General features: G+C 40.4%; 1 protein-coding gene across 2 annotated transcripts; it reads left to right on the forward strand.

The window, feature by feature from the left end:
* Window positions 1–19: 19 nt before the first annotated feature.
* IQCB1 (IQ motif containing B1) lies at window positions 20–18,891 on the forward strand. Of its 2 annotated transcripts, none has more exons than XM_062578444.1 (14): window positions 20–81; window positions 422–684; window positions 1,491–1,653; window positions 3,274–3,403; window positions 5,270–5,363; window positions 6,405–6,504; window positions 7,019–7,191; window positions 9,141–9,253; window positions 10,345–10,454; window positions 15,208–15,350; window positions 15,806–15,954; window positions 16,580–16,708; window positions 17,081–17,237; window positions 18,405–18,891. In XM_062578444.1, exons 2-14 carry the CDS (start codon window positions 567–569, stop codon window positions 18,632–18,634), a joined length of 1,809 nt encoding a protein of 602 aa, XP_062434428.1. In that variant the 5' UTR covers window positions 20–81; window positions 422–566; the 3' UTR covers window positions 18,635–18,891. The 2 variants fall into 2 exon arrangements, with proteins under 2 accessions (XP_062434428.1, XP_062434429.1); XM_062578445.1 differs by having other exon boundaries at window positions 60–91.
* The last annotated feature ends 5,338 nt before the right edge of the window (window positions 18,892–24,229 follow it).

Here is a 24,229-nt window from a genome sequence, read left to right on the forward strand (position 1 = left end):
CTCCGTAGAGTTCCGCGAGTGGGGCGGTTGGAGGCGCGGGCCCGCACGCGGATATGCAAATATTACCCTCCTCCCTCAGGGGTGCGCTCTGGTTGGTGGAGAGCGGCCGCGACCACCGGCGGGGAGGGGACCGGGGGGGGGGTTGGAAGCGGCGCCCGCTCGTTAGAACCGGCGGCCCCATTGCCCCCTTTCCCCCTCCCCCCCTTCGCGCGGCCGAAGTGGGGGCTGCCCGCGCGGCCGTTGGAGCGGTCGTGACAGGACCCCGAGCCTCGCAGTGAGGGGGAGGGGGGGCGAACCGGGGCCTTCCGTGGCCCCAGCCCCACTCGTGGCGCCTGGGCCTCGCGGGGGTGTTCTGCCTGGTCGGGGGCGAGCAGGGCAGCCTGGATGTGTGTGTCCCCCCCCCCCTTTGTCCTTTCCTCAGGGACGGGCTCGCAGCCCGAGCGCTTGAGCTCCAGGCTGGTGGCTGGATGGGAGTAGTCGCACAGGGACCCCGCACCCACGCGGGAACGGCTCGACCGTGAGCGGGGAGCTGAGCCGCTGCTGCCGCGGACCCCGCGCGGCCTGCTATGGCCAGCGCGCCCGGCGCGAGGCCGGCGGCCGCGGACCCCGCGGTGCTGGCCTTGGCTGCTCGGGTCACGGAGAGCAAGGATGAGGACGTCCCGGTGCTGCTTCTGAAGTTAAAGGGTAATTGATGCCTTTTCTGAAGTAAAAGGACGAGATGGTGAAGTATGGACAGGCTTTTCCCCCTCTGCGTCCTCACATTCGGAAGTTGTTTTTTTTTTCCCTGTATTTCTAGGAGGGCTGGAAACCATAGGTTTGATCATACAGCTTTTCCGGACATGGGTGACGTTTGACTTGGGAACACAAGGGAGGATGGGGGCAGGAATGGAGGGGAGCTCTTCTATCCCTTTCTGCTGTCACCATTTTTCTAAGACCTCTGCTAATATGGGCAGGAATCTCATGCTTGGTCAAGTAATTTCTCCCAGTGCTTTTGAACAGAGAGCAAGAGGGGCTGAGAGTGATTGTCAGTAAGCATTTTTTAAGCCTTAACACAGAAACACAACCACAAGCTCCTGTGTGAGTCCCCATATACCCTCTTGGCCTCATATCCACTGCCCATAGAAACAGTGGAAACAAGTTAGGGTCTGTTCTAAATTGGGATGTAATTACAAGGAGGTTATACACTTCACAGTGGCTTTTCATTGTGGTTTTGTTTGGCCTAGGAAATTCATACAAATGGGATACATACCAGATAATGTATGTTTTACTATTTGAATGTATGATGAAAAAATAGAAATCTAAGCTCAGTTGTCTAACATACATTGTGGCTGTAAGAGTGAAAAGTGCCGATAGAATGCTTTATGTTACCACTTTTAGGATTACATTGATCCTAGTGTGTTTATGTATATTATGTTTAGAAAAAAAAAAGTTACTCTTTTGCATCAGAATCATATGCTCTTCCTAGCCTATTTTCTGCTTTCTTCCCACAGAAATTTTAAATAGTACTTCCTTGGGATGTAAACAATCAAAAAAAATTAAGCAAGATATATACTATTATGATCTTACTCAGTACTGCATGCTGGTCCTTAGACAAGATTACTCTCGACTGCGTGGAGGCTGGGCTACTGCTGCCCAGCTAGCAGAGATACTAAGGTAAGAAAAATTGCTCAGAAGTTTTTTTCTTGTTTTCTTCTGGGCTTTCATCTTGCTGTTTTTCTTTTCAAGCTGTAATGCACTGGCTCCCATCCAGAATAAGGCTTGTTGTTCAGGAAAGGCCAGGGTTAAAGTGCAGGGAGCAGTCAAGAACAGAGGGGTCAGGCATAGCCTAATTGGTCCTGTTTAATTCATTTGCGTTGTGTTTCACTGAGCTGAGCAAACTGGTGGGAACAGTTTATGTGTTGGGTTTACCTTTTTTTGTAGACAGTGCTCATCTGTGTCACATTTTTTGTGAAGTAATTGCTAATTTTGAATGGCAGTTATTTAAAAAAATGTTATTTAAAATTCATTTGCAAAAATCTTCCGCCTGAAGATATATGCACTCAAGCCAAGTTGTGAGTGAACATATCTATTTAAATTTTAAACATAATAGAGGATACAATTAACACAAACCAGATAGCTTGATGTAGTGGTTTAATAAGATCATAATTTAGTTTAATTCATAGCTGACAAATAAGACAAATGTAAACTTAAATATCATGATCCAATCTCAATTTTAAATGTCAGTAAAAATAAGTAATTCTTAAGTTTTCCCCAGGTTGTACCTGATTTTGGGTTAACTAGGAAGCAACATTTTAAGACATGACAAAATTAGCCATTTTTTATTTATACTGTATCTACAATATGAATCTGTAATGCTAGGAATTTTACTAAGAGATAGAAGATGTATTGCCAGGGCTGTATGATATTTAAATCATCTCTTACAAGCTATTTCAATTTTCAGAGAAAAATAAAATTTATTTTAGTTGTAAAAATGTCCTTTTGCAACCACATGAATCTCAGCTTCATGCCTAGAATTTGTTTTCCAAGGGCTTCAGTAAGCAAAGCTTTGCATGTACACATTCACAGCAAGCCAAGACAGCTCAGATAATATATCAAAAAACAAAATTCATAAAAAGTTATGAAAACTCTTCTGTTGCACTTGTGTCAGTGCAGAGTACAGAGTGAAAAAACTACCAGTTGTGAAACTTGCAGAGCAGTTTCTTGTGAACAGTCTTCCAGAAATGACCAATATGTTTATTGTAAGTAAAATAATCAAACTTGGATCTGAGGTACTGATTTCTAGCCCACATGTATTCCTCAAGTAGAGGAAATTTACAGACAGTATCACTGAAGATTTTTTATACATATTCTCATTGCTTGGTCTGCATCCACTTCATCAGGTTTATGTTTACCTTTCTATTTTGCTTTTTTTCCCCTGATGACCATCAGAGCCCTTAACTAACATATGGAACAGACCTGCACAGGTGCTGTAAAGCTAAAGGGCAAAGCGACTTGGCTATATTTTAAATGAAGACATGCTGTAATAAGTATTAGTTTGTAATAAGTAGTAATATGCTCGCTGTCTCCAGCCTCACAGTGATACCTCTTCCTTCTGAGGCAGCCACCTTGGAGCTAGCCCCAGCAGTTAACTGTTATTCGGCGTTGAATTGTCCCATTTCAGTCAAGCATTTCTCCTCTGATGACATGACATGACATTCATTCAAAGAGGTTCAGACAGAAGGCCCTGGACTATTCAGGTTGGTTTATGTTTTTTTTTCTCTCTTTTAATTTCAGTCATTGTTGTGTGGGACTTGAGGTGAAAGAGGATCCAGAGGAATTTTACAAGAAATTTCTTCCTTCAGCTATAGACAACCTGCTGCTTTTGGGAAGACGCCTGCAAGCACGCTTCATTCGAGCAATCAAGGTATTACATTTCATAGTTAAAAGAGCAGAGCACCTCTGTATACTTCCCAAGCTTTTATACGCTTTAAGTGGGATATTATTCTAGGTACACTGTATTATGAAATTCTGTTTTTCAGAAATTACAAAAATTTATCTTGGAACTTAAACTGAAATCTGTCATCTTAGAGCAAACAGTCTATTATATGTGCAAAAACTAGTTTATTATCATACTAGTTTATTATTACAATTGTTTAGAGTGTTTGGCTACTACTTGTAGGTTGTTTTAAAAGGGGAGAAAAGGCAATTGTAAGTTGGATAGAAGAATTAAGAGAGTAAGATAGAAGAAAAATGCCTTACAAAAGGGAGCCTCCCAATCATCATACTGTTTTTTTTTAATTTACATATAATTACTGCGGCCACTGTGTTCTTAGTGCTTTATTCTGCTTTACAAAAAGAAAGTATGGTTTAGGACATCCTAAGGTAGCAGACTCTAAATCAGAAATGTTGAAATCTGTTTTGCCGTATAATTTCTGCAGTGAAATTGGCAAAAAAATAAATAAATCCGAAAGCGTCCGCTGATTCTGAATTGGCAAATCAGGAACCCCAAAGGGAGACTTTGTGAATTAGTAGGTGTGAGCGCTTCCTCACAACTCTACCCCTCTTTGCAGACAAGGAGGGTTTTGCCCAGCCAAATTTCTTCGTGCTTTTGAAGCATTCAGAAATCTAGAATTAGCAAAAATTTTAGAATAATTTATATAACCAACCTCACAAATTCTGAAAGTTTCTTTTAATTTCCTTTTTTTTTTAATATCCCCTTAGTGTCTCATTTTTTGGCTTACTGACTTCTTGCATTTAATCAGAATCTTTCTATGGCGTATTATGCTGGGTGCCACGTACGTAATTACTTCTCAGAAAAAATCACTAAAATGGCATACGTTCTGTTAGTTCACTACTTTTAAAGTGCATGTAGTGCTTAAGAAGCAAACTTCCTGAATGACATCCCAGGAGACTCAAGTTTTACCCACAATATGCGATTTCCCCCACACTTTTTTATTACGTATTTCAACCTACGTGCTACTTGAGTTATGCTTGTGAGCAACGATTACTGTTGAATGCAAATGCAGTCTATATTATAGTCAGTACTTTGGCTTTTAAAATTTGTGGTCTCAGAGGTGACTGGGCACCCAGAATTGATGCTTGCTTCATGGAGCTTTGGAAATCCCACTCTGCCAGCAGAGATTTGTAGTTTATTCTGGCCTCAGTTGCTTTCTATACAAGCCTTTGAAGTCAAGGGAAGTACTGAAATAGCTAGCAGAAACTAACATATTGCCAAAACACAGAACAGATAATATTGTACCTTAACTTAGTATTATATTTTGTATCTCATATTGTCAGTATGAACCAAATACAGTATTAAACCGTGATGGGTGGTTGGGGCTTACAGCTCAAAACTTTCCGGAGTTTTGTTTGTGGAAGTACACTTAATAAAGAAGATGTATAAGAACAGTGCTGTTCAACAACATTTGCCAGCAACATTGAACTATCAAAAGACCCTTAGCTGTTCACAGACCAAGGCTTTAGTGAATCACAGTTGGAAAATAGACTTTTGAATCTGTGTCTGTATGTGTTTTCATGTATTAAAACCTGAATTTTTCCTGGTCATTGAGTTCAGTCAAATGTTATCACAAGCAAACACATTTACAGTCTGTTTTGTATATTGATCAAGGATTCTTTTTTTGGCTTGTTCCTGGGATTTGACTAACATGATCTGGGAAGTTCCTGGTGAAGTTAGTCTCAGAATCCCTGAAACACAAACCTGCCCCCTACATCAGCTATAGTCCTCAAAGAAGATGCATACATATGTGTTTATCTACTTCTTTTTGTTTAGGATGAAGAAAAAAAAGATTTTTTACATTGTTTCCATACAGTAACTGATGCCATCTGCTGGCTGTTCGGTGGGCATATTGAACTAACAGAGTGTGGTAAGAGAAAATTGAACTCCTAAAACACCTAAAAATTGATTTACTCTATCTACACATGTCAAGAATCAGTCTAAAGCCAATATCCAGCTATTTTTTTATTAGAGTGCTCTTTAGAGCAATCTCTTAAAATAGTTTATTCAACAGAAACAGCAATAGCTAAAGTGGAAAAGATCCACTAAAGGGAAATATTAAAGAGTTGCCCTTTTATTCTTTCAGAGACAAACAATAAAAGTGTCTTACTGCAATTTCACTTTGTAATTCTCTATCTTTACAAAATCTTTTCTTTTCTTTTTCCTGGTAAAATACAGTTCATCTCTTTGATCTGTCTCTGTGTATGCAGAAATTTGAGCGGAGTAAATGGCAGGCCCTAAAAGGGGGATAAACTTGGCAATAGATTCCTGAATTTTTTTCCATGCCAGAAAATTTTATGAATATCTAAGAAACTTTACATTTCGGACAAACTAAGCTAACAATTAAGCCAATTTTAATCACAGTGATTTGTAGGTAATGATAAAAACAGAAATTGTTTCTAACACAAAAACTTAAGTTAAATATCATAAGATGTTTAACTATAAAAAAAATGAACTAGAAAAATTACTAAATATGTAAACAATGATACACTTGAATAAAAAATGATGGTACTTTAATGACATCCGTGGACTTACATTAAATAAACCTGGTGTGACAAACTGTTAAGTTTGAAATGCTTATCTTTTCTGGATATTGTCGTCCCTCTCAATGCTACAGCTGTAACAATAAGGAGGTGCATTAAGAGCGTGAGTAAGGTTAAAACTTTTAAAGACAACAGTACCTAACAGATTTCCAAAGACAGAAAAATCAGGACTCGACATGTTTTTAAGATGATGTAGTTCACTTTTCCTGTAAGTTTCGGTGCAGAGGAAGTCTGATCTAGAAACACTATGTGGTTTTTCTTTGTTATGGCCTTTGTTCCATAAAAATACTGTAAAAACAAATAAATATAATTACATTCGTGGTTCAGATTGCTTGACTTTTTTTTTGTTTGTTTTTCTTTTGTTGCAGTCCTGCAAAATGATCATTTCCTGCAGTTGCTAATAACAGATGACATTGAAACAGGAATTATAATGATGTCTGTTTTACACAATATTTTGAGGGTCAATAGGTTAGTTGCTTTTATATCCTTGTTTTCTTTCTGAATTTTAAATTTAAAATTTGATTTATTATTGCTTTGTAAAATAGAAGAATTTGCATACAAAAATTGTGGTTATTTCAACAGTCTTTGTTGAGGAAAAGAAAAATTTGCTATTTCTTTATCCCGTTGTTAAACTGAGGCAATGGGAATCATATATTTGAGATGCTAGCACTACCTCTGCCACTGAGTCACTGGCAGTCACGAATGAGTTGGTTATAATATTGTTTTTCTGATTTTAATTGGAATTAACATGAGAATATCAACTCATTGACAAAAAAAAAAAAAAAAAGACAAAAAACCCCCCCATGCACATCCTTTTCTTCCCATCCTGAATCAGATTGCTGGTGCAGCTACTTGAGTGTGTTGAATTGCCCAATGTCTGACTTTTAGAAAAGGAAGTTACTTTTGAAAAACTCATAGTTTATAACACTTCAGTTTTTTCCTTCCTTTTTTTCTTTTTTTTTTTTTTTTTTTTTTTATCCAGTCCTGTTTTGCTTCATGTTGATGAGAAGATTCTTCACTCTGTTTTGGATGAACTTGTTTATAAGCTTTCATCTACCACCAATCCTGTCATAGGAAGCGCTGTTACAAAACTGCTACTTTCACTGGCCAAACTTTGCCAGCAACTTGTGGAGTTACTTGCAACTCGCTACAAAGGTTTGTAGACATGCGTGGGACCAGTTGCTCTGCTGCTTCTTTCACTCAGTTTAAAAATACAAAGGTGGAGGTTGCCCACTGGCATCTCAATTCACAGCCATCCAGTACAGAGGGACCCTGCAGAGCTGCTTGTTCCCTGCCCTGCCCAGCATTGTTCGTTGTCATTGTAGTTTAAGGTGCCGTCCCTGTTTCTGCTTCCTTTATTTTTTTTTTCTTCTTCTGTGCATTGAGGGCTCTTCATATGGTAAATTGCCTCTTTTAGTTGTTGTTTGTCACTTTTCAATCTGATTAACCCCTTTCGATTTGCTATAGTGCATCTCCTTTTCTGGAAAGTTTAGATCCAAGGTAGCAGGTACCTGTATTATTTCAGTGAGAGTTCAGTGTTGGACATCTGCCAGTCCACTAAGCCTCACTAGTTCAGAAGTGTGGAAGTTTTGCTCAAAGCCATTTTTTGACCCTGACTGTTACAGGTCTACTTATCTGATCAGTGCTGCTTTGCTACTGAGGAGTTAGCTGTCTTCAGATGTTCAAGTGATTGGAACGAACCCCTTCCAAGAATTCATCAAATGAGTTCATTGTTCTGTCCTGATGCCTTTAGTTGGGGAGACTGAGCATGCATATAACTTCCTGCCTTTTCTTCACTGTTTAATATAGTGTCCATTTAATGTTTCTGCCTTCAGCCTAGCAAGGAGCTCTAGCAAACCCTGTTCTCCTCTGCTCCTTTGTCCACAGAGACTAGGAAGAAGGATTTGATGTTTGCCAGTGCTTTTATATTCTGATTATCATTGATGGTCAGAATTGCTTGTGGGAAGCCTTAGTTTTTTTGGGACAAGCGCAATTAATCTCCAGGCAAGGGCAAGGGCAATCTCTAGACAAAAGGGGACTAGGCAGGGGATTAGGCAGTACTAGGCAGATAAATTTCTGAATCAGATGGGCAGCTTTCATCATTCTTACATACAAAATTGCAAAAGGGCTTCCTTTCAATATGAAATGAAGTACCACTTGCCTAGTGCTGCTATCATGCTGTGGATTCTGCTGAAGCTGTTATGATGGGCTGATCATCCCAGCAGTAGAACGGTGGCTTGTCTAAAGAGATGCAAGTCCCCATCAAAGAAATATGCTTTAGGGGTTATAGTTTAGTTTGCTCTGGAATCAACAAAATTCCACAGTTGTTTAGAGACTCTTCCTTCTGTGCGTATTTCCTGTTTCCAGTAAGAAAAAAAAATAATGACTTCAGGACAGAAAAGTTATCTGAAACGCGAATTCTTCAGGAGTCTATCCAAATACACACCTACTTCCTGATGTCCTTTCTCCCTCAGACTCCCTAGAAAACTCTCAAGCTCTGGGATAAGCTAAGCTAAGAAGGCATGTGTTACTGTCTACGTTGTGTCCTTCTGTGTGCAGCGCAGGGTGTGTGGGTGTGTGTACGTGCGATGAGGGAGCACAAGTGCACTTTTTAGCTACTTTGAGCCTAAAAAGCTGTTTTATCTCAGGGACTGGGCTGCACACTATGGTGCAGAGATAAGATATCAAAGAATTCCAGTTATAAGTAAATAAATTTTATTATGAAAAATATGAAAGCAACACTAATAAAACCTCACTCTTGCGCAATGCATTACCTCTTAGTACCATACAGACATTTATTGATAAGACACTAGAAGTATATTGATAATTTAACTGCCAGGTATGTGGATACATTAGGTAGTGGCTTGGGCATACAAAACTATAATTGTATAACACTACTGTGATGACTGGAGTACCAGATATTAATTGATAATATTCTACATTGAAATTCAAAGATAACCAGTTGTATTCAGCATGAGTCTAGTGTTCTTTACACATAGAATCAGATTTGATTTTTTGACTTGAAAAATGTTAGTTTGAAATCTCAAAAAGAAAAATTCACCCTAGCAGTATTGCATGCTTATTCTTTTCTCTTTCCCTCTTAGGACTGAAAGTGCTTTTAAGTAAGCAGTGGACTGGCAAAGGATTTGACAGAGATCTTGGTCAACTTTTGGACCTGCTGTACTTGGAACAATCCAACAGAAAAGGGGAAATGCAGGTACTGAATTTTAATGATACTTTCCTATGTGAAATCCTAGTTACATGTGATTTATATGTTTTTATAATAGATTTACTATATCACTTTATCTCAGTTTTTCAAAGCTTACATTTTGTTCACTATACCAATGGATTTTTAAGCATTTCCTATTTATTCATTTTTTCCCATCATTTTTGAAGACATTAAGAATTTGGGTTATAATTAAGGTACTGGAATATGGCTCAAGAGATTGGCTTTATTTTGCAGATTCACTATAGATTTCTAATACAACCATAGGGAAACAATTTAATTTCATTTAGTTAACCATAAAACAAAAATAACTTTATCTGCTCATTTCACAGCAGTGTTATAAATGCAGATCTCTGGATTCTTGGGAGCATTCACATAGAATTAAAAGCCATATACTTCAGAGAAAATGTTTAATAAGAACGTCATCTAGGCTGTGTTCTCTGCAAAAGAGCAGATTTTGATAATAAGTTTTATGAACTTACTACCAAAATTTCACATATGGGTTTCTCAGACATAATAGTTCAAAGGAAATCAGTGTTATGTTTGTAGAGATCTGTTTCCATTTTAAATAGAGCAGGATTTTTTTCCAAAAAATTACCTGTAAAAATATAATTGATTTTTTCCATATTTTTTGCATTTCAGTCATTTCTGACCGCACTGCAAATAATAATATTTTTCTTAATACTAGTTCTGCAAATTTCTTTGTCCTCTTTAGTATAGGTATTTTGAGTCAACACTTGAAATACCAAGTGCTTCAGTTGTTTTAAATTCAAATTTCTAACATTAGTTAATGCAGATAATACATACATATTTTATATTTGTGCTGTGGATTCATCTATTTACCAGTTAACATTGATCAAGATGATCAGAGAGCTGCCTTTGGAGCAAATACAGGGTTCATGGTAATAACTTTCTTATAGGAGCTTAAATTCTTAGAACTGAAACAGAAAGATTGCATCTTGATGCATTGGAAAGCTGATGTTATGTTGGCCAAACACTGAGTTTGTTCCAAGTATGCAAGTGGTAATAAAGTGTTTTTGTATGCAGGGAAAATATCCTACCAACTACTTTATTAATTTCAGAGGGAACATCAAGCAGCTTGTTTAATCCAGGCTATGTGGAGGGGATTTCAGACGAGGAAAAGACTAAAAAAACTTCCTCAGGCAGTGACTGCTTTACAAAGAAGCTTCAGGTAAACAGCGTTTTTTTTGTAAAAAGGACTTGGGAGAAGAATTCAGTAAAATGGTTTGGTTTGGTTTTCCTCAGACCACAGAGTCACAGGAAAAACTTAGGAGGTCATTTAATCCAACCTCCTGCTCAAAGCAGGGCCAGCCTCGAAATTGGATGAGGCTGCATGAGGCCATGTCCAGTTTGGGAGTTATCCAAGGGTCCCCACTCCTGGAGCTGCACCATTCTACTTGTGAAGAATTCTTTCCTTTAGAGGCAGTGGGAATTTTCCTTGTGGCAACTTGTTGTCAGTGCCTCGTGTCCTTCAGCTGTGCACCTCTAAGTCTGGCTATGTCTTTATAACCCTCCCTTTAGGTAATGGAAGATGGAAATTAGATCTCTTCTCCCTTAGCCAGGCTAAACAAAGCCAGCCATTTGCCTGTCCTAATATATCAAATACTTCAGCCTCCTAACTGTCCCCATCTGAACTCTCTGGAGTTTGTCAATAGTTGTCTTGTATTGGTGGGGCCCCAAAATGGATGGTATTCTAGCTGTGCCCTTATAAGTGCTGAGTAAAGGGAAATAATACATTCCTTTGACCTGCTGCTAAAGCTTTTGCTAGTGTAGCTCGCTCTGCAGCTAGCCTCTGTTAGCGCAGGGGCATGTTACAGGCTCATGTTCAACTTGTCCACCAGAACCCGAGGTCTTTCTCAGTGGAGCTGCTGTCTAGGTACTGTGTGCCCAACCCGTACTCATTCATGGGGTTATTCTGTCCCAGGTGCAGGGCTTTCTGTTTGAACTCCGTGTGGTTTCTGTTGACCCATTTTCTGTTTGTTGAGGTTTCTCTGTGTGTCAGCCCCACCCTCCAGTCTGTGGGAGACTGATGACAGCCTTGCTAAAGTCAAGGTAAATGACATCCGCTGCTCTCCCTCATCCACAGAGCCAGTCATCTCATCACAGAAGGCAGTCAGGTTGGGCAAGCACGATTTGCCCCTGATAAATCTCTGCTGGCTGTTCCGATTCACTTCCTGTCCTTCATGTGCCTGAAAATGGTTTCCCAGAGGATTTGTTCCCATCTCACAGGGAATGAAGTTGGGCTGACCAACATCTGTCTTGAAGATGTTTTTTTTTTCCAGTCAGCTGTTATTTTTGAAACATAAAAGTAACATAATGTCAATATGAGCTGTTTCACTGCAGATTCTTTTAGCAGAAACGTCCAACAATGTGCTTTTCCAGCAATACCAAGCTGCCACTCTGATGCCAAAAGCTCCAACTGCCCCTTTCCCAGCTGCCAAACATCCTCTTCTCCATGAAACAACTTACTTCTGTGATGCTTTTATGTATTTTCTGTGTTAAAAAAAAATAGAAAACTGAAAGTGTGGGACATTGTAGCATTGGATCATACTAAGTAACACTAGGAGATATTATATATTATATCTAATGTTATATCTTATGATATATGATACATATTATATTATTATATGTGATATATTGTACATATATATATATATATAATATCTGGCTTCGAGCACTGCAGAATAATACAGCTACATTAAAAATGCTTGTGTTACTTAATGTAGGATTTCCATGATAATGTTAGCACAGTAGGCAATATGTGTTTGCTAACTCTTTTGAGATGTGTGAATTTTTAACATAGGTAAAGGGATCTAAATAGGACTCCACAGTAGATTTGTATTCAAGCCTTTCTGCACATGTTAAGCACTATCCTGTCTAAACTAAATCTTAAAATCAATTAGCCAAATCACACTGTGTTCTGATCAAGCTGTTAAAGAGCAGACAGTTATGATTTGTCATCTAGACTGGCATTAAAAAGATATTGGACTATCTAGGGAGTAATCTTTAATACTGGAAGATTTGCAGGAGGAAGCAGTCTATCCACTGAGGGACACTAGCCACTTAGGTTTTGTGCTGGAATACGAAGGATGACATCCTTGTGACTCCTTTCTGTTCCACCATATTCATTCTTTGGGCTAGTATTTCTGCCCACATCAGGCATCTTGCAAGCCTGGAAGCCAAAATCATAGCCCAGAAAATTTGCAGTATGGGTAAGATGTAATTAACTTCATAAAGCAGAAAGGAAAGGGTGGCAAGGTTATCAGCAATGAACTAGCTGCTTAAATTTCTTGTGTCATATTTTCAATATTGCAGACTTCAGTGCTTGCCTCTTTAGTAAGTAGTTCCTGATTCATTAAACAGGCTTGTTTATGCGTTGGTTTAAAATTGAAAGGAATGGAATTTTTAGAGTCATGTGTTTATGGCCCAGTCAGTCCTGATGTACTGAGTACAATATAGCAACTGTACAATGCCAGTGGTTTTGCCCTGTCTAATTCAAGCCTGCAGTTAGACTGTTATGCTGAAAAATAACAACAGTGTTTGGAATACTGTAAGTGTGATTTTAGAAGAGCTTTCAAGAGGCCCTTTGAATTCTTAGCAGTCAGGACGTGGTTATATTTATGGAGTTTTGTGATGATGATCTATTTTAGAGCAAGTATTTAACCACACTGCTGAGGCTGAAACTCAAAACTTGGCTCACCTGCAGGTGCCATGGAAGATCTTAGGCTACAATTTACACGCTTCTGAAACTTTGTGGTTTTAGAAATCTCTCCTCAGTGAATATTACAGCTTGTAATCTCTCCTTGAAGTTCATTCAAGGACTTTTAGTAATTATAGAACTATTAAAATGGCAATAGTTTTTATTAGTCATGCATACCTCAAAAGTTAAATTATTTTAAATATGTAAATAGATAATCAGAGGAAAGTTGATCTGTGCCATGAACTGCTGAATGAAGCTTGAATCTCAGCTTAGGTGTGTTTTACTTCTGTTCAGAGGCATTTCCCTGCCAGTGTGCAAACAAATATGGCTTATAATGAGAAGGAATAGAGGATGAAGAAGAATGTGTATTTTACAGACAGCACAGGAAACAATTAGTATCAAAGAAACCTTTAAATACCTGACAGATGCTATTGGTAATTTAACAGATGCGCATCTGAGAAGTCCATCAAATCTTCTTATTGCTTTCCATGTAAGTGAGCTTCTAAAGATTTCTAAGGAAAATTAGTAACAGTTTTATTAAGAAAAAGTCATTGTAAGTCCTGTTTGATCCTGTGACATCATTCTGCTTAGAAGTACAATAGATGCCTGCTTGGATTAAAAATGCAAAGATTTATAGCTCTGATTTACTGAATTGTGTGGGCTGAAAACCTCTAGTTTCCTTGGGACCATTCAGATGTAATCACATATATCATGATCTATCTCTGTAGGTCGATGTGTGGGCATGTTTCAAGTCTGTATTACTGCCATAAAAGGATTATGGTCTATTAAATTGTGGTGGAGGCTGTTTACCACTCAGGGCCATATCTTTAAATCTAGAGTAAATCTAGAGTAAATCTTTTACAAAATAGCTTCCATCCCATCTTCCCCACTCAGTTACACAGATTGAGGGGAAACTAATGTTGATGGGAAAGTTAAAGCTAAGTTTATGCTAGTAGTGGGAAATACACAGATAGCTCAATATTACTGTGAGTATAGAGGTACATAACATGCAGTGATATCGAAATTACTAGACATTAGTACTAGTCTAGTGCCATTTTTTTTCCTTCCTGCCACCCCTTACACATCTGTCTGTTTTCCTCCTTTCCTAATGTTTAAGAAGCTCCTTTCATTGTCCCTAGGAAAGTGCTAGAAAGAGCAGAATTTACAGCCGCGGGCCCAGTGGGGGTACTCAGACCCTGAGGGGAAAAATAATTTTGTTGTGATAAGAGAAGAGAAGGTGTCAAAGCACCATCTCATCGTGGAGTGAAGTTGTAAAGTCTCAAGCTTTAATCTGCCTGTGAGGTCTGGTTCACTGTGACAAGAAAGGATTCGGAAGGGAAGTGTAGCTCACAGCTCCTCAAAGCTTCACTGAGATTGTATCCAAACGGTCTCAGTAGTTATTAGTTTAACTATATATGTATATTTATTTAGTATAGCTGTATTAGTATTAATATGTTAGTCTATGTATTAATATGTTAGTATAAATATAAGTCATATATAGGCTATTGCCATTATTAGCTTAAATAGTCAAGGGCCAGTTACAGAGTTTTCAGCTCAATGTCTCATCTCTGAAACATCTGCTGGGGCTTTTATAATGCTAAGCACAGTAGGGCAACAACATCCTGCCATCAAATTACAACAACGTTGAGATGAAGAAGAATTTAAGCCTTCCTGTTTTAAGGAATTGTGCAAGATAATTCTTTCCTAGTGCTCTGTTAACAATGTTGATGGAAGAAATGTGTCAAGTTGTATCTCTTGGATTAAAAAAAAAATCTTCTGAAATTTAAGAAATTAGCCTTAAGAACTGACATTCATATCTAGTTCTGCAGTCTGTACAAAAATAATAGTATGTATTATGGAAAGCAGGTGCAATGCATGCTGATGCAGTTCATGCTAGCTGAGAATGTCCCACATGGAGCATCATTATCCTTAGTGTCCTTAGAACTTTATCCTAATTAAAAATATATCCTTTGATTTGATACCCAATTCAGTGACTAGCTCAGAATTTTGTACGTTTATAGGTGGTGTGGGTAACATGTTAGATTTCTGGTGATCTCTCATTGCTTGGTGAGTCCTGCAGAAACTGTATGTTAATACCAACAGCTGAGCTGGCAGATCATTCTGCAGTTTTTCTGCCATACTGCTGGACCACTAAACATAAGGAGAGATGCTTTTTAGAAGAGTAAAATTTAAGCTAAATTGTTAATTTATTTGTGTATTGCAGAGCTAAGCGAGAACAGGAGCTGCAGCATTTAAAAAAACAGAAAGAAGACGAGGCTCTAAAACAGCAAATGCAACTGCAGAGACAGAGGGCCATGAGACACTTCCATGAACGACAGCTGGCCTTACTGGAAATAATCCATGCCAGTATGATTTATATTAAACTATATCAGAAGATTAAACTGTCTGGCTCTCCTTAAGAATATTTTCCCCAAATATATTTCCTAATCTTGCATGTCTGTTTGCACTACAGTCTTACTATCTCTTCTTCTGACCCAGTTATCTGATGGAGAACATGCTAATTCTTCAAGGGATCAGTAACTGTGCCAAAGACATGATGGCATGAGATCTGCTGCCTTCAAAAACAGTGCAGGGGAAAGGGAGACCCAGTCTTCTTGTGTTTATAAAGCTCCACTGTGGCTACAGTTCTTCTTTGAGAAATGGCCCACAACTAGTTCCTTACCTTTGATTTAGAATGAAGAGTGATTTTTAACTGATCGCACCCAACCCTTTTGGTGTAGTCTAGTATAAGGATTAAAAGTGTAAATTGTTAAGCAATCACAATCCACAGTCTTATAACTGGATTTTTGTCACATCCTTAGGTCAGGTAGATAAGCACATGCAGGAAATGGAGGGGAAATCAGCATTAACTATCCAGAGATTCTGGCGAGGGTATAGAGCGAGAAGATATTTTCATCAACAGAAGCAATCTCTTAAGGAATATAAAGCAGCTGTCATCATTCAGAGAGCAGTAAGTATATAAATTTTGTTCTGGCAATAGATAGAACTGAGTGGATTATTGTGATGTCTCAAAAAGCACAGTTTGTTTACTTCTCTTAATGGGAGTTTAGAAATAATATATTCAAAAATTGTTCAGAAGACAGATCTAAAACCCCAAGTTTCTTGGAGGATTTACACCTTGCGTAAGTTACAAAGTATACAATCTTGTAACTAAAAGCTGCTACTTTGAAATCAACAGCTGGATTTTCTACACACCTCAGGTAAATTACTGTGAGGGTGATTGAACACTGGAGCATGTTGTTCAGAGAGGTTGTGAAAGCTCCTCTAACCCTGGAGATACTAAAAAAATGACTGGACACTGATGCACTCTCGCTGATCCTGCTTGAGCAGGGGAGTTGAACTAGGCAGTCTCCAGAGATCCCCTTTACCCTCAGCGATTCTGTGATTATTAGTATTCTAGCTTAGTATTCATGCTGACTATCATGTCTTGCCTCTTCAACATTACAGATAAAAATTATGTTTTAGCAGATACAGTACCTGGAATTTTTTTTAACTGATTACAAACAAAATGAGAAAACAAAATTTCTTATAGGTGATTATCATATTCTCATTTGTTTTTTGTTTTTTTTTTTAAGGCTTGTAAATTCTTAGAAAAACAAAGGAAAAAGAGAGCTCTGTCTCCTTGGAAAGACACGAAAGAACTGACTGATGAGCAGAGGCTAACTTTAAAGCAGAAGGTGGATGACTACATCAAATTGCATCCGGTCTGTTTCTTAGTCCTTTCATAATTCCTATTATCCATGCAACGTAACACATTGTAGGGATGAAATATATTCAGCTTCATAAATTCTGATCAAGATAATCTATATGAGGTAAGCATATATTAATCCTGCTTATTCGAGAGCAAGGAGCTGGGATACTGAGGTTTTTAACCATTAATCTAATAAAACTGGTCCATGTAAACTGTAATTGGAAAATTATATATACTTGATAATGGATAGCTTTGGAGGGAACTCCACAGGAAGCAAAATGATTGTTAACAATTAAGAACTGCATTTGCATTTCTTGTTTAGATATTTACCCACAGAAGATTTAAAATAATCAATTCTTAATGGTGAAGTGTTATTTTCCTCCAGGCTTCCCAAATGTCCCGAGAAATGAGTGAAGAATTACATATGCAGGCCCAGGAAAAGCTGGCGCAGTTTCTGCTGAGGAGCAGTATGGATCGGAGAGCAGCACAGCGGAGAGAAACATTACTGGCTCAGGTCAACACTGACGTGGAGCTGCTAATGAGTATGTGATTACTCTAGAGTCATAGTTTTGCTTAACATTTGGATTAAACTAATCTAGAAGGAAAATTATAGGATTATACTGAGAACAGTGTAAAGTCTTATTTCAAAATCGAAATATTTTTCTTTCTTTGCCATATGCCATTTCTGCCATTTTGTTAGAGATTATTCATATGTTGCTATAAGGTAAGTGTGTGTATATATATATATATATATATATATATATATATATATACATACACACGCACACACACACTTGCTTTTCAAGTTGTGTGTCATTCTTCTGTTGGAAATATCTCTCTGATATGTTTGCAACAAAAGCAATGGCCCTGTAAAAGGCATTGAAGTATCTAAGAAGATCTTATACAGCTTTTTACACTACATTTGTTTTATCTTGTTTTATTTTCTTGCTTTGTAAGTAAACTGTTGGTTGATGTATTCTCAGCTCTTCCAGATAAAGAGAAAAATCTCTGAGCTATGCAGTCTGAGTCATGTCTTCATTTTCACTGGCCTAGCTGAATTTGTAATGGAATTCACTATTGTGCCATCTTAATTCCAGACAAATAGGCTGGAATGATAGAGCGAGAATAGCAAACTGCAGCCAGCAGAGAGCACCCAAGCAGGACAAAATTCAGCAAGTTACTGAATTCTGTTACTTAGTCTGCCACATGCTGTGTCACTGCAGCCCATCACTCCCTGAACAGACAGACCAGCAACACAGTCTCATATTGCAGTGGAGCCCCCAGGCAGGGATGATGCAGTGATGCTGCGCCAGGACAGTGGAAACACTACAGTGATGTCACCCTGCACCAGGAGTGCTGATCCAGCAGCAGTGACTAACTAGCTCCTCTTTCTCTTAGATCATAGTTTTACAGGCAGTCCATTTTGGTGATTGCCAGTGCTGTCCACAAAAGTCCTGCTTTTCCCCTTGTTCTGCCTTGTCCATTATGATTTTTGTGTTTGGTTTTTTTTTTTTCAAGTTAGCCTTAATTTGAATGGCTTCTCCTACTACTTTAGCATGTACTAATAATACTAATAAAATACTAATGCCAGCAAAGGGAAAGGAATGACCCAGGACAGTGTGAGGATAGGGCTACTTCTTAGTTTAAAATACTCATAAACTGCAGCATAAGAAACAAAATATGAAAAACTTTTCTCCTTGTCATTACAGATGCTCCAGGGCTAGCAGAGACCACAGAAAAAGATCTTGATATCTTTATGAGTCGGTCAATCCCTGTAGCTACCAAGGCCAAACAGTCCCACAACACCATGCTGAAATACACTCGCTGGCCGTGGTGGAAGAAGCTTGAAGATGAATTTGTGGAGGATGATGTCATTCCTGATGAAGCCCTGAATGCAGAACTGGAAACTCTGTTTATTGGTGGAAGGAAATCCTTTTAGTTAACAAGCAGAAGAATCTGTTACTCTCTCATCCAGACTCACTGCTTACACTATGCATTCATTTGCACATATTTTTAAGGAAGGAAAACACTTGAATTCTAGGACAAAGCACTGAAGAAGATCAAAAGTTTATTTTAATGTGCTTTATTGATGTTACTAAGAATCTCTTCTGTAACCTGCTACCTGCCTTCCAGTTGTGCTGTTACAACCAGAATTTAAGTATTGTAGTTGTAAATGAAAATATTCCAGAAATTGTATCACTTTAAGTGTATAATCTTTGGCTTTTTAGATATTGTTCACACTTGAATTCATCACTGAAGAATCACACCATTGTACAAGGCTGGACTGTTAGAGCAAAACATTTTATTAAGTGATGTGCTTGGAGATAACCGTGGGTTCACAGAACAAACCAAGACATAAAGTGAAGCAAGTTCTGGCCAGGCTGGACGCTTACAGCAGGGCAGAACACTGCACTACAGCTAACTGCAGTCAAGTTCAGGCAAAGCTTGGCCTGAGAAATCTCTACCAGCCTCTTGCTTAAAAACAAATGAACAACTATTTAAAAGATACTGCTAGGGGAAGGCAAAGGACAAATGTGATCTCTTTAGGCTGTATTCCTGCAATGAAGGGGAGGTTCATGCTGCAGAACATGTTAGGGCTGCTGGAAGCCCATGCAGGTGTTTAGAGAGCAATTTGTCTTTTGGTCAAGCCCTTCCACACTGCTAAAGAGCACTTAATATTTTAAAAGGAAAAAGCTGCTGTCTTTAAAGAAAAAAAAATCACAGCCTTGCTTTTCAGTGGGCAAAAATCCTGTTCAGTTATATAGAAGCAGAATCACATCCTTCTTGCAAGCCAGGGGATTAAAAAAAGCAAGCTATCCTTGGATTTATATGTTTCTTTCAAGAGAAGGCAGTTCTTTCCACAGCAAGTACAGAGTATTATAATATAGGTGCAGTCCAAACTGTTACATGGGACCATCTGGATCATTATCTCAGTCTGTTTGAACTGTGCAGACAGTGTTAAACCCAGAGAGTTCTTCAGCACAGGATCTCCACATTTATTATGACCGTGTCCATACTAAAAACCTATAGTAAAGGGCCAAAAGCTGCTGCTTATAGATGTGCCTAGAATGCAAGGAGAACTCAAGGCCACAGCTAGTGGTGTAGGTGCCTGCACTACTAATAAAGGTATTCATTAGGTGAGAGGCCCAGAGAGTCTTAAGCGTTAGATCTCTCCTCACTGCAGAGGAAATAAAAACCAGTGATTTCTGCCAATTGCATGTGGGCAGCAGTACTGGTTCAGTGTTTGTTTTTCATCTTCTTTTGAAGCTTTTAAGTTTTAATTTCAACAGAGATGAATGGAAAAAAATAAATAGAAATGGTGGGCAGAGGCCCAAGGCTATTCAGATGCAGCCAATACATTAAAATTAATAACTGGAGAGCTGCCAAGAGGAACAGCCATGCTCTGGGTTAAATTTTTTAACAGGAGCTGTGATTTGGAAGGCAATGACCTGCCTCTCAGTCCCATTCTTGGGAGAATTAAGTGGTGGAACAATCCATTAAGCATTTGCCAGTACATTTGCACATCTGTTGAATTACATGTTGTTCTGCATAGACCTGCTATTAGTTTTAGGCCATGCCCATAATAAGCCATACAAACACCAGAGTGGAGAAACTGGTGGGGGGAATCACCAAACGCTCCAGCAGCTGCAGTCCCTGCCATCAGAGAGCTCTAGCGCTGGAAGATGCCCAGCATCTTGGGATGAACTGCAGCAAGCCAGCTGTTCCCTCCCAAATACCAGTCCTTTGCACACATCGTTGTCCCCTCTGCTCTGCAGCCAGTGACCCAGACTATTTTGAGACAGCTGCCTGCGCTGTATGCTTATTCCTAATCACCCTCATTATAACAGCTCTTTAGCACAGAGGGATGTTTGCAAAGATGCTTTACTTAACGTATCTTTTGTAAAGAGATGAGCCCCCTGGCCAGTGTTAAATACTAAGTAAATTATAGAGGCATCTCACCAAAAAGACATTTATTGTAATGTTAATGGCCTCTGCCACTCACTGCCACTGGAGTGGGTAATGAACTCCCCCTTTGGAATATGCAATTTTCTGGATGAGTTTTTTTAAGTGAGAAGAGAGTCTAGTGGAAGGTGCTGCCTTGTTGGAAGAATTCAAGTTGCAAGGTCATTTATCACCAGTCCAACAGTGTGACTCTCCCACCCCACCACTGCCCTGATAAATAAAAATGCCTTTTCATACCAGGAGATCTCAGTCATCTCTGTTTCACAGACCAGGGAAACTAAGGCAGCAGAGCCATGAGGTAATGTACCTATGGCTGTTTACATCCAGGAGCAGACCCACATCTGCCAGCCCCTCAACAGTGCTCTTTCTGCCGACGATACTGCCTCCCTCTGCCATGCGGCTTGCACGGCTGCTCAGCCTCTGCCCAGCCCTGCACTCCAGCACAGCCTGACACTTGTTCCCCTTACTGTCCCAGGCAGGGCAAGCCAGGAGCAAGCAACCACAGCACGCAGGGACGCGGCCCCTCGCCACCACCTCCCGCACTGTGGCTAAGCACATTACACAGAGCTGGAAGGAGCTGTCAAACGCTGGTCTCTGGGTAGCTTTAAACCAGCAACCTAGCTGTAGAGATGCCTGAGCTCCACATCCCTTCTCTTTACTCACAGGTGGGAGGGATTTGGCAGGGCTCAGCTTATCCTTATTTCAGGTCTTCCTGTCCTGTGCCCAGAACAGGGAGATCTGAGCTGGGGATTTTACTGTGGCTTTTTCTGGGATGTACTGGTACTGAGCTGTATCACTTTGGATACCAAACAGACTTTCCCAAGCAGCCTGAAGACTACTGTTTGTAGCAGCAAAAGTGTGGGGGTGCTCTCTCCTGCTGTGGGGTGAGATAAACCTTCCCTGGTCCTGGTGAGGCAGGTTCTGAGGCGAGAGGAACAGAGGTGAAGCTGGAGCAGTGAAGGCAGCAGCATTCAGGTCATTAAATATTGATGCAGCCTAAGCTGGCCTGTGGGGGTGATTTAGCTGAATTGCAGGTTTCTGTTGCTGTGATAAATTGGACCAATTTGTCATGTGGTTTTGTTTCTTCCCTCCCTTAAGTAAAGCTTTACAAGACCGTTACTGCTACACCTTCAGCAACAACAAACAATCTGGAAAACAAAATCTTCTGATGGATGAAGAAGGGATGATGATTGTTCTCCTGCTGAAGGTGCCACCAGAGTCACAAAGCAGGAAGATGGCAGCAAATGAACCAAAAAATTCATAGCCCTTTTAGAGCAGGAGGCAAAGCAGTGTTCTCTGCTGGCTCCTGCAATATCTGTTTACAGAAACAGGTCGTTCTTTTTTCTAGCTTCAGCTGTAATCGGACTTTGCAGACAACAGGATGCTCATCTCCAGCAGAGATGCAGGTGTGAGCCTGAGGCTATGCTGTTACGTCCAAGATGGACTCTTGGCCTTTCAGACCAGCTGTAACTGGAGCACTGAACTGAGGACAGGAGAAAACCCAGACACTAGCTATTTCACCTCTTGGCTCTTTGAGTCTTCTAGTGCTGATTTCCATGGGAACAGAATCTGGTACAAACATCTGCTCTCCCCTGCAGAATATCATGTACATCAAGCACAAGGAAAAATGAAAGATTTCTCAAGTAATGGAATCAGGACTGTTTATAGAATAGCATATGTAAGAAAAGGAGGCAGCAACACAGCTGGTAAATAATAAGGCACCTTTCTGCATGGGGAGCTGTAAAGATCATTGCAATAGGTCTCTAACTTCTCCTTACTCTTGTTCCTAACGCACAACAACTCCGTAGTCAAGGATGGCTAGAGGATGACCCATCAAAAAACTTAATAAAGAGATCATTTAGCGAATGATTGGTATACAGGCCCAGACTTACTAAGCAGAACCAAAGGACACGTGCCTCTCATCTCTTCTCCCTCAGTGAAGGGCTGGGTTCGCTCTGGCTCCCTTAGGATGGACAGACAAGGTCTGGCAGGTGATCACCTAGATTGAGATACTGTGGCTCTGGTGATCTTCTCCCAGTCGTGACAGAGAATTCCTCTGTCACCTTGAGCAAATTGATTCCCTGCATCAGTCTTTTCCTCTTTAAAATGCAGCTAAGTGAGGAGGTTCTGTGTGCTGCTATTTGTAATTTGCTTCAAGAGTCTTCAGTGGAGGATGCTGTATGAGCCTAATAGTACTGAAATCTCTTTCTATAAAGTTGAACTGGGAGTCTGACAGGCCTAAAAACGAAAAACGTTTGTATAATCAAATGTTGAACACAGGAAGAGCTCAGCGCTGCCATGCTATTTCTCTCTGCGGTATTTAGTTCTGCTCTTTTTGATTATGTCTTTAAACAAAAATAATTTTTTTCCCATGCTAGATCACTTAACAAAACCCATAAAAATGAGAAATTCTCATCAGAGAAACTCCATTGAACACACGGTACCAACTAATACAGAACCTGCCTGCTCAGAGCAAGATGGACATACACGTATACAAGATGGATAGTAAGACACAGCTCCATCTGGTATTACATGTTAAAGCCAGTGAACTGCTACAGTTAATCCTAGAAGCAATCAAAGTAATTATTAAATTTGCCAAATTCTTATTGGCTAAGAGGGAAAAAGAGTTCAGTCTGGTGCTATTATCCCTAAAATTATTGATGAATTAAAATAAAATAGAAAGATGCAAATGCAGAGTGCAATGCAGTTCAATTCCATGCTCGCGGAAAGGGCAAAGTGTCACAGGTATTAACACCTCCTTGGCTTTATTCTCTTGGCAGCTCCACCGGTTTGAGTGAGACTACTCGTCCTATGTAAAAGCCTGTGAAGATTTTACAAGTTGATACACAACGGTAATCATTAAAATTCATCACCAAAGCCATGCTTGGTTAGTATTCAAGACAAAAGAACCTGCAAGCTGTCATCAGCTCTCATTAAGGACTTCCAGCGTGTTTACTCTAACGAAGGTACCTAAGAAAAATCTATTGAATATGCAAAATGGAGGATCCCCCAAAATGTAAGAGGAAACTAAAAACTAACCGAAAAACAGTTTTCTTGTTAATGTGCTGGAGATCACTGGGCAGACCAGGAGGGGTGTGCGCGGACTCCTGGCGCCTTTCCCCGCGCCCGCGGAGGGCCCGCCCGGGGCTGTGCGGAGCGGGCACCTCTGCGGTTTTGCCCCCACGGGGCGGGAGCGCCGCGCTCGGCGCCGGACCCCGAGCACAGCCGTGTGCTCCCCGCGCCGCGCCGCGCCCTCGGCAAACGCCTCCGCAGCGGCCTCCCGCGCGCCGCGCTGCCGGCGCTTCCCCCTCCCGCGCGCTGCTGCGGGAGCGCGGCCGCCGCCCGCCCCTCCGCCCGCCCCCGCGGGAGCCGCCTCCCTCCCTCCCTCCCTCCCTCCCCGTCGGGGCTCCGCTCACCGCGCCGCGCTCTGCCGCCGCCACCGAGCGCTGCCGCCGCCGCCCCGCCCCCCGCCCGCGGCCGTTGCGCGGCGGCCGTTACCCGTCAGCGCCGCACGCGCCCGCCGTTGCCGTGGCGACGGGCTAAGCCGGGGCCTGGCGGCGGCGGCTCGGCG

This window comes from Rhea pennata, chromosome 6, assembly GCF_028389875.1.
Source record: "Rhea pennata isolate bPtePen1 chromosome 6, bPtePen1.pri, whole genome shotgun sequence".
NCBI lineage: Eukaryota > Metazoa > Chordata > Aves > Rheiformes > Rheidae > Rhea > Rhea pennata.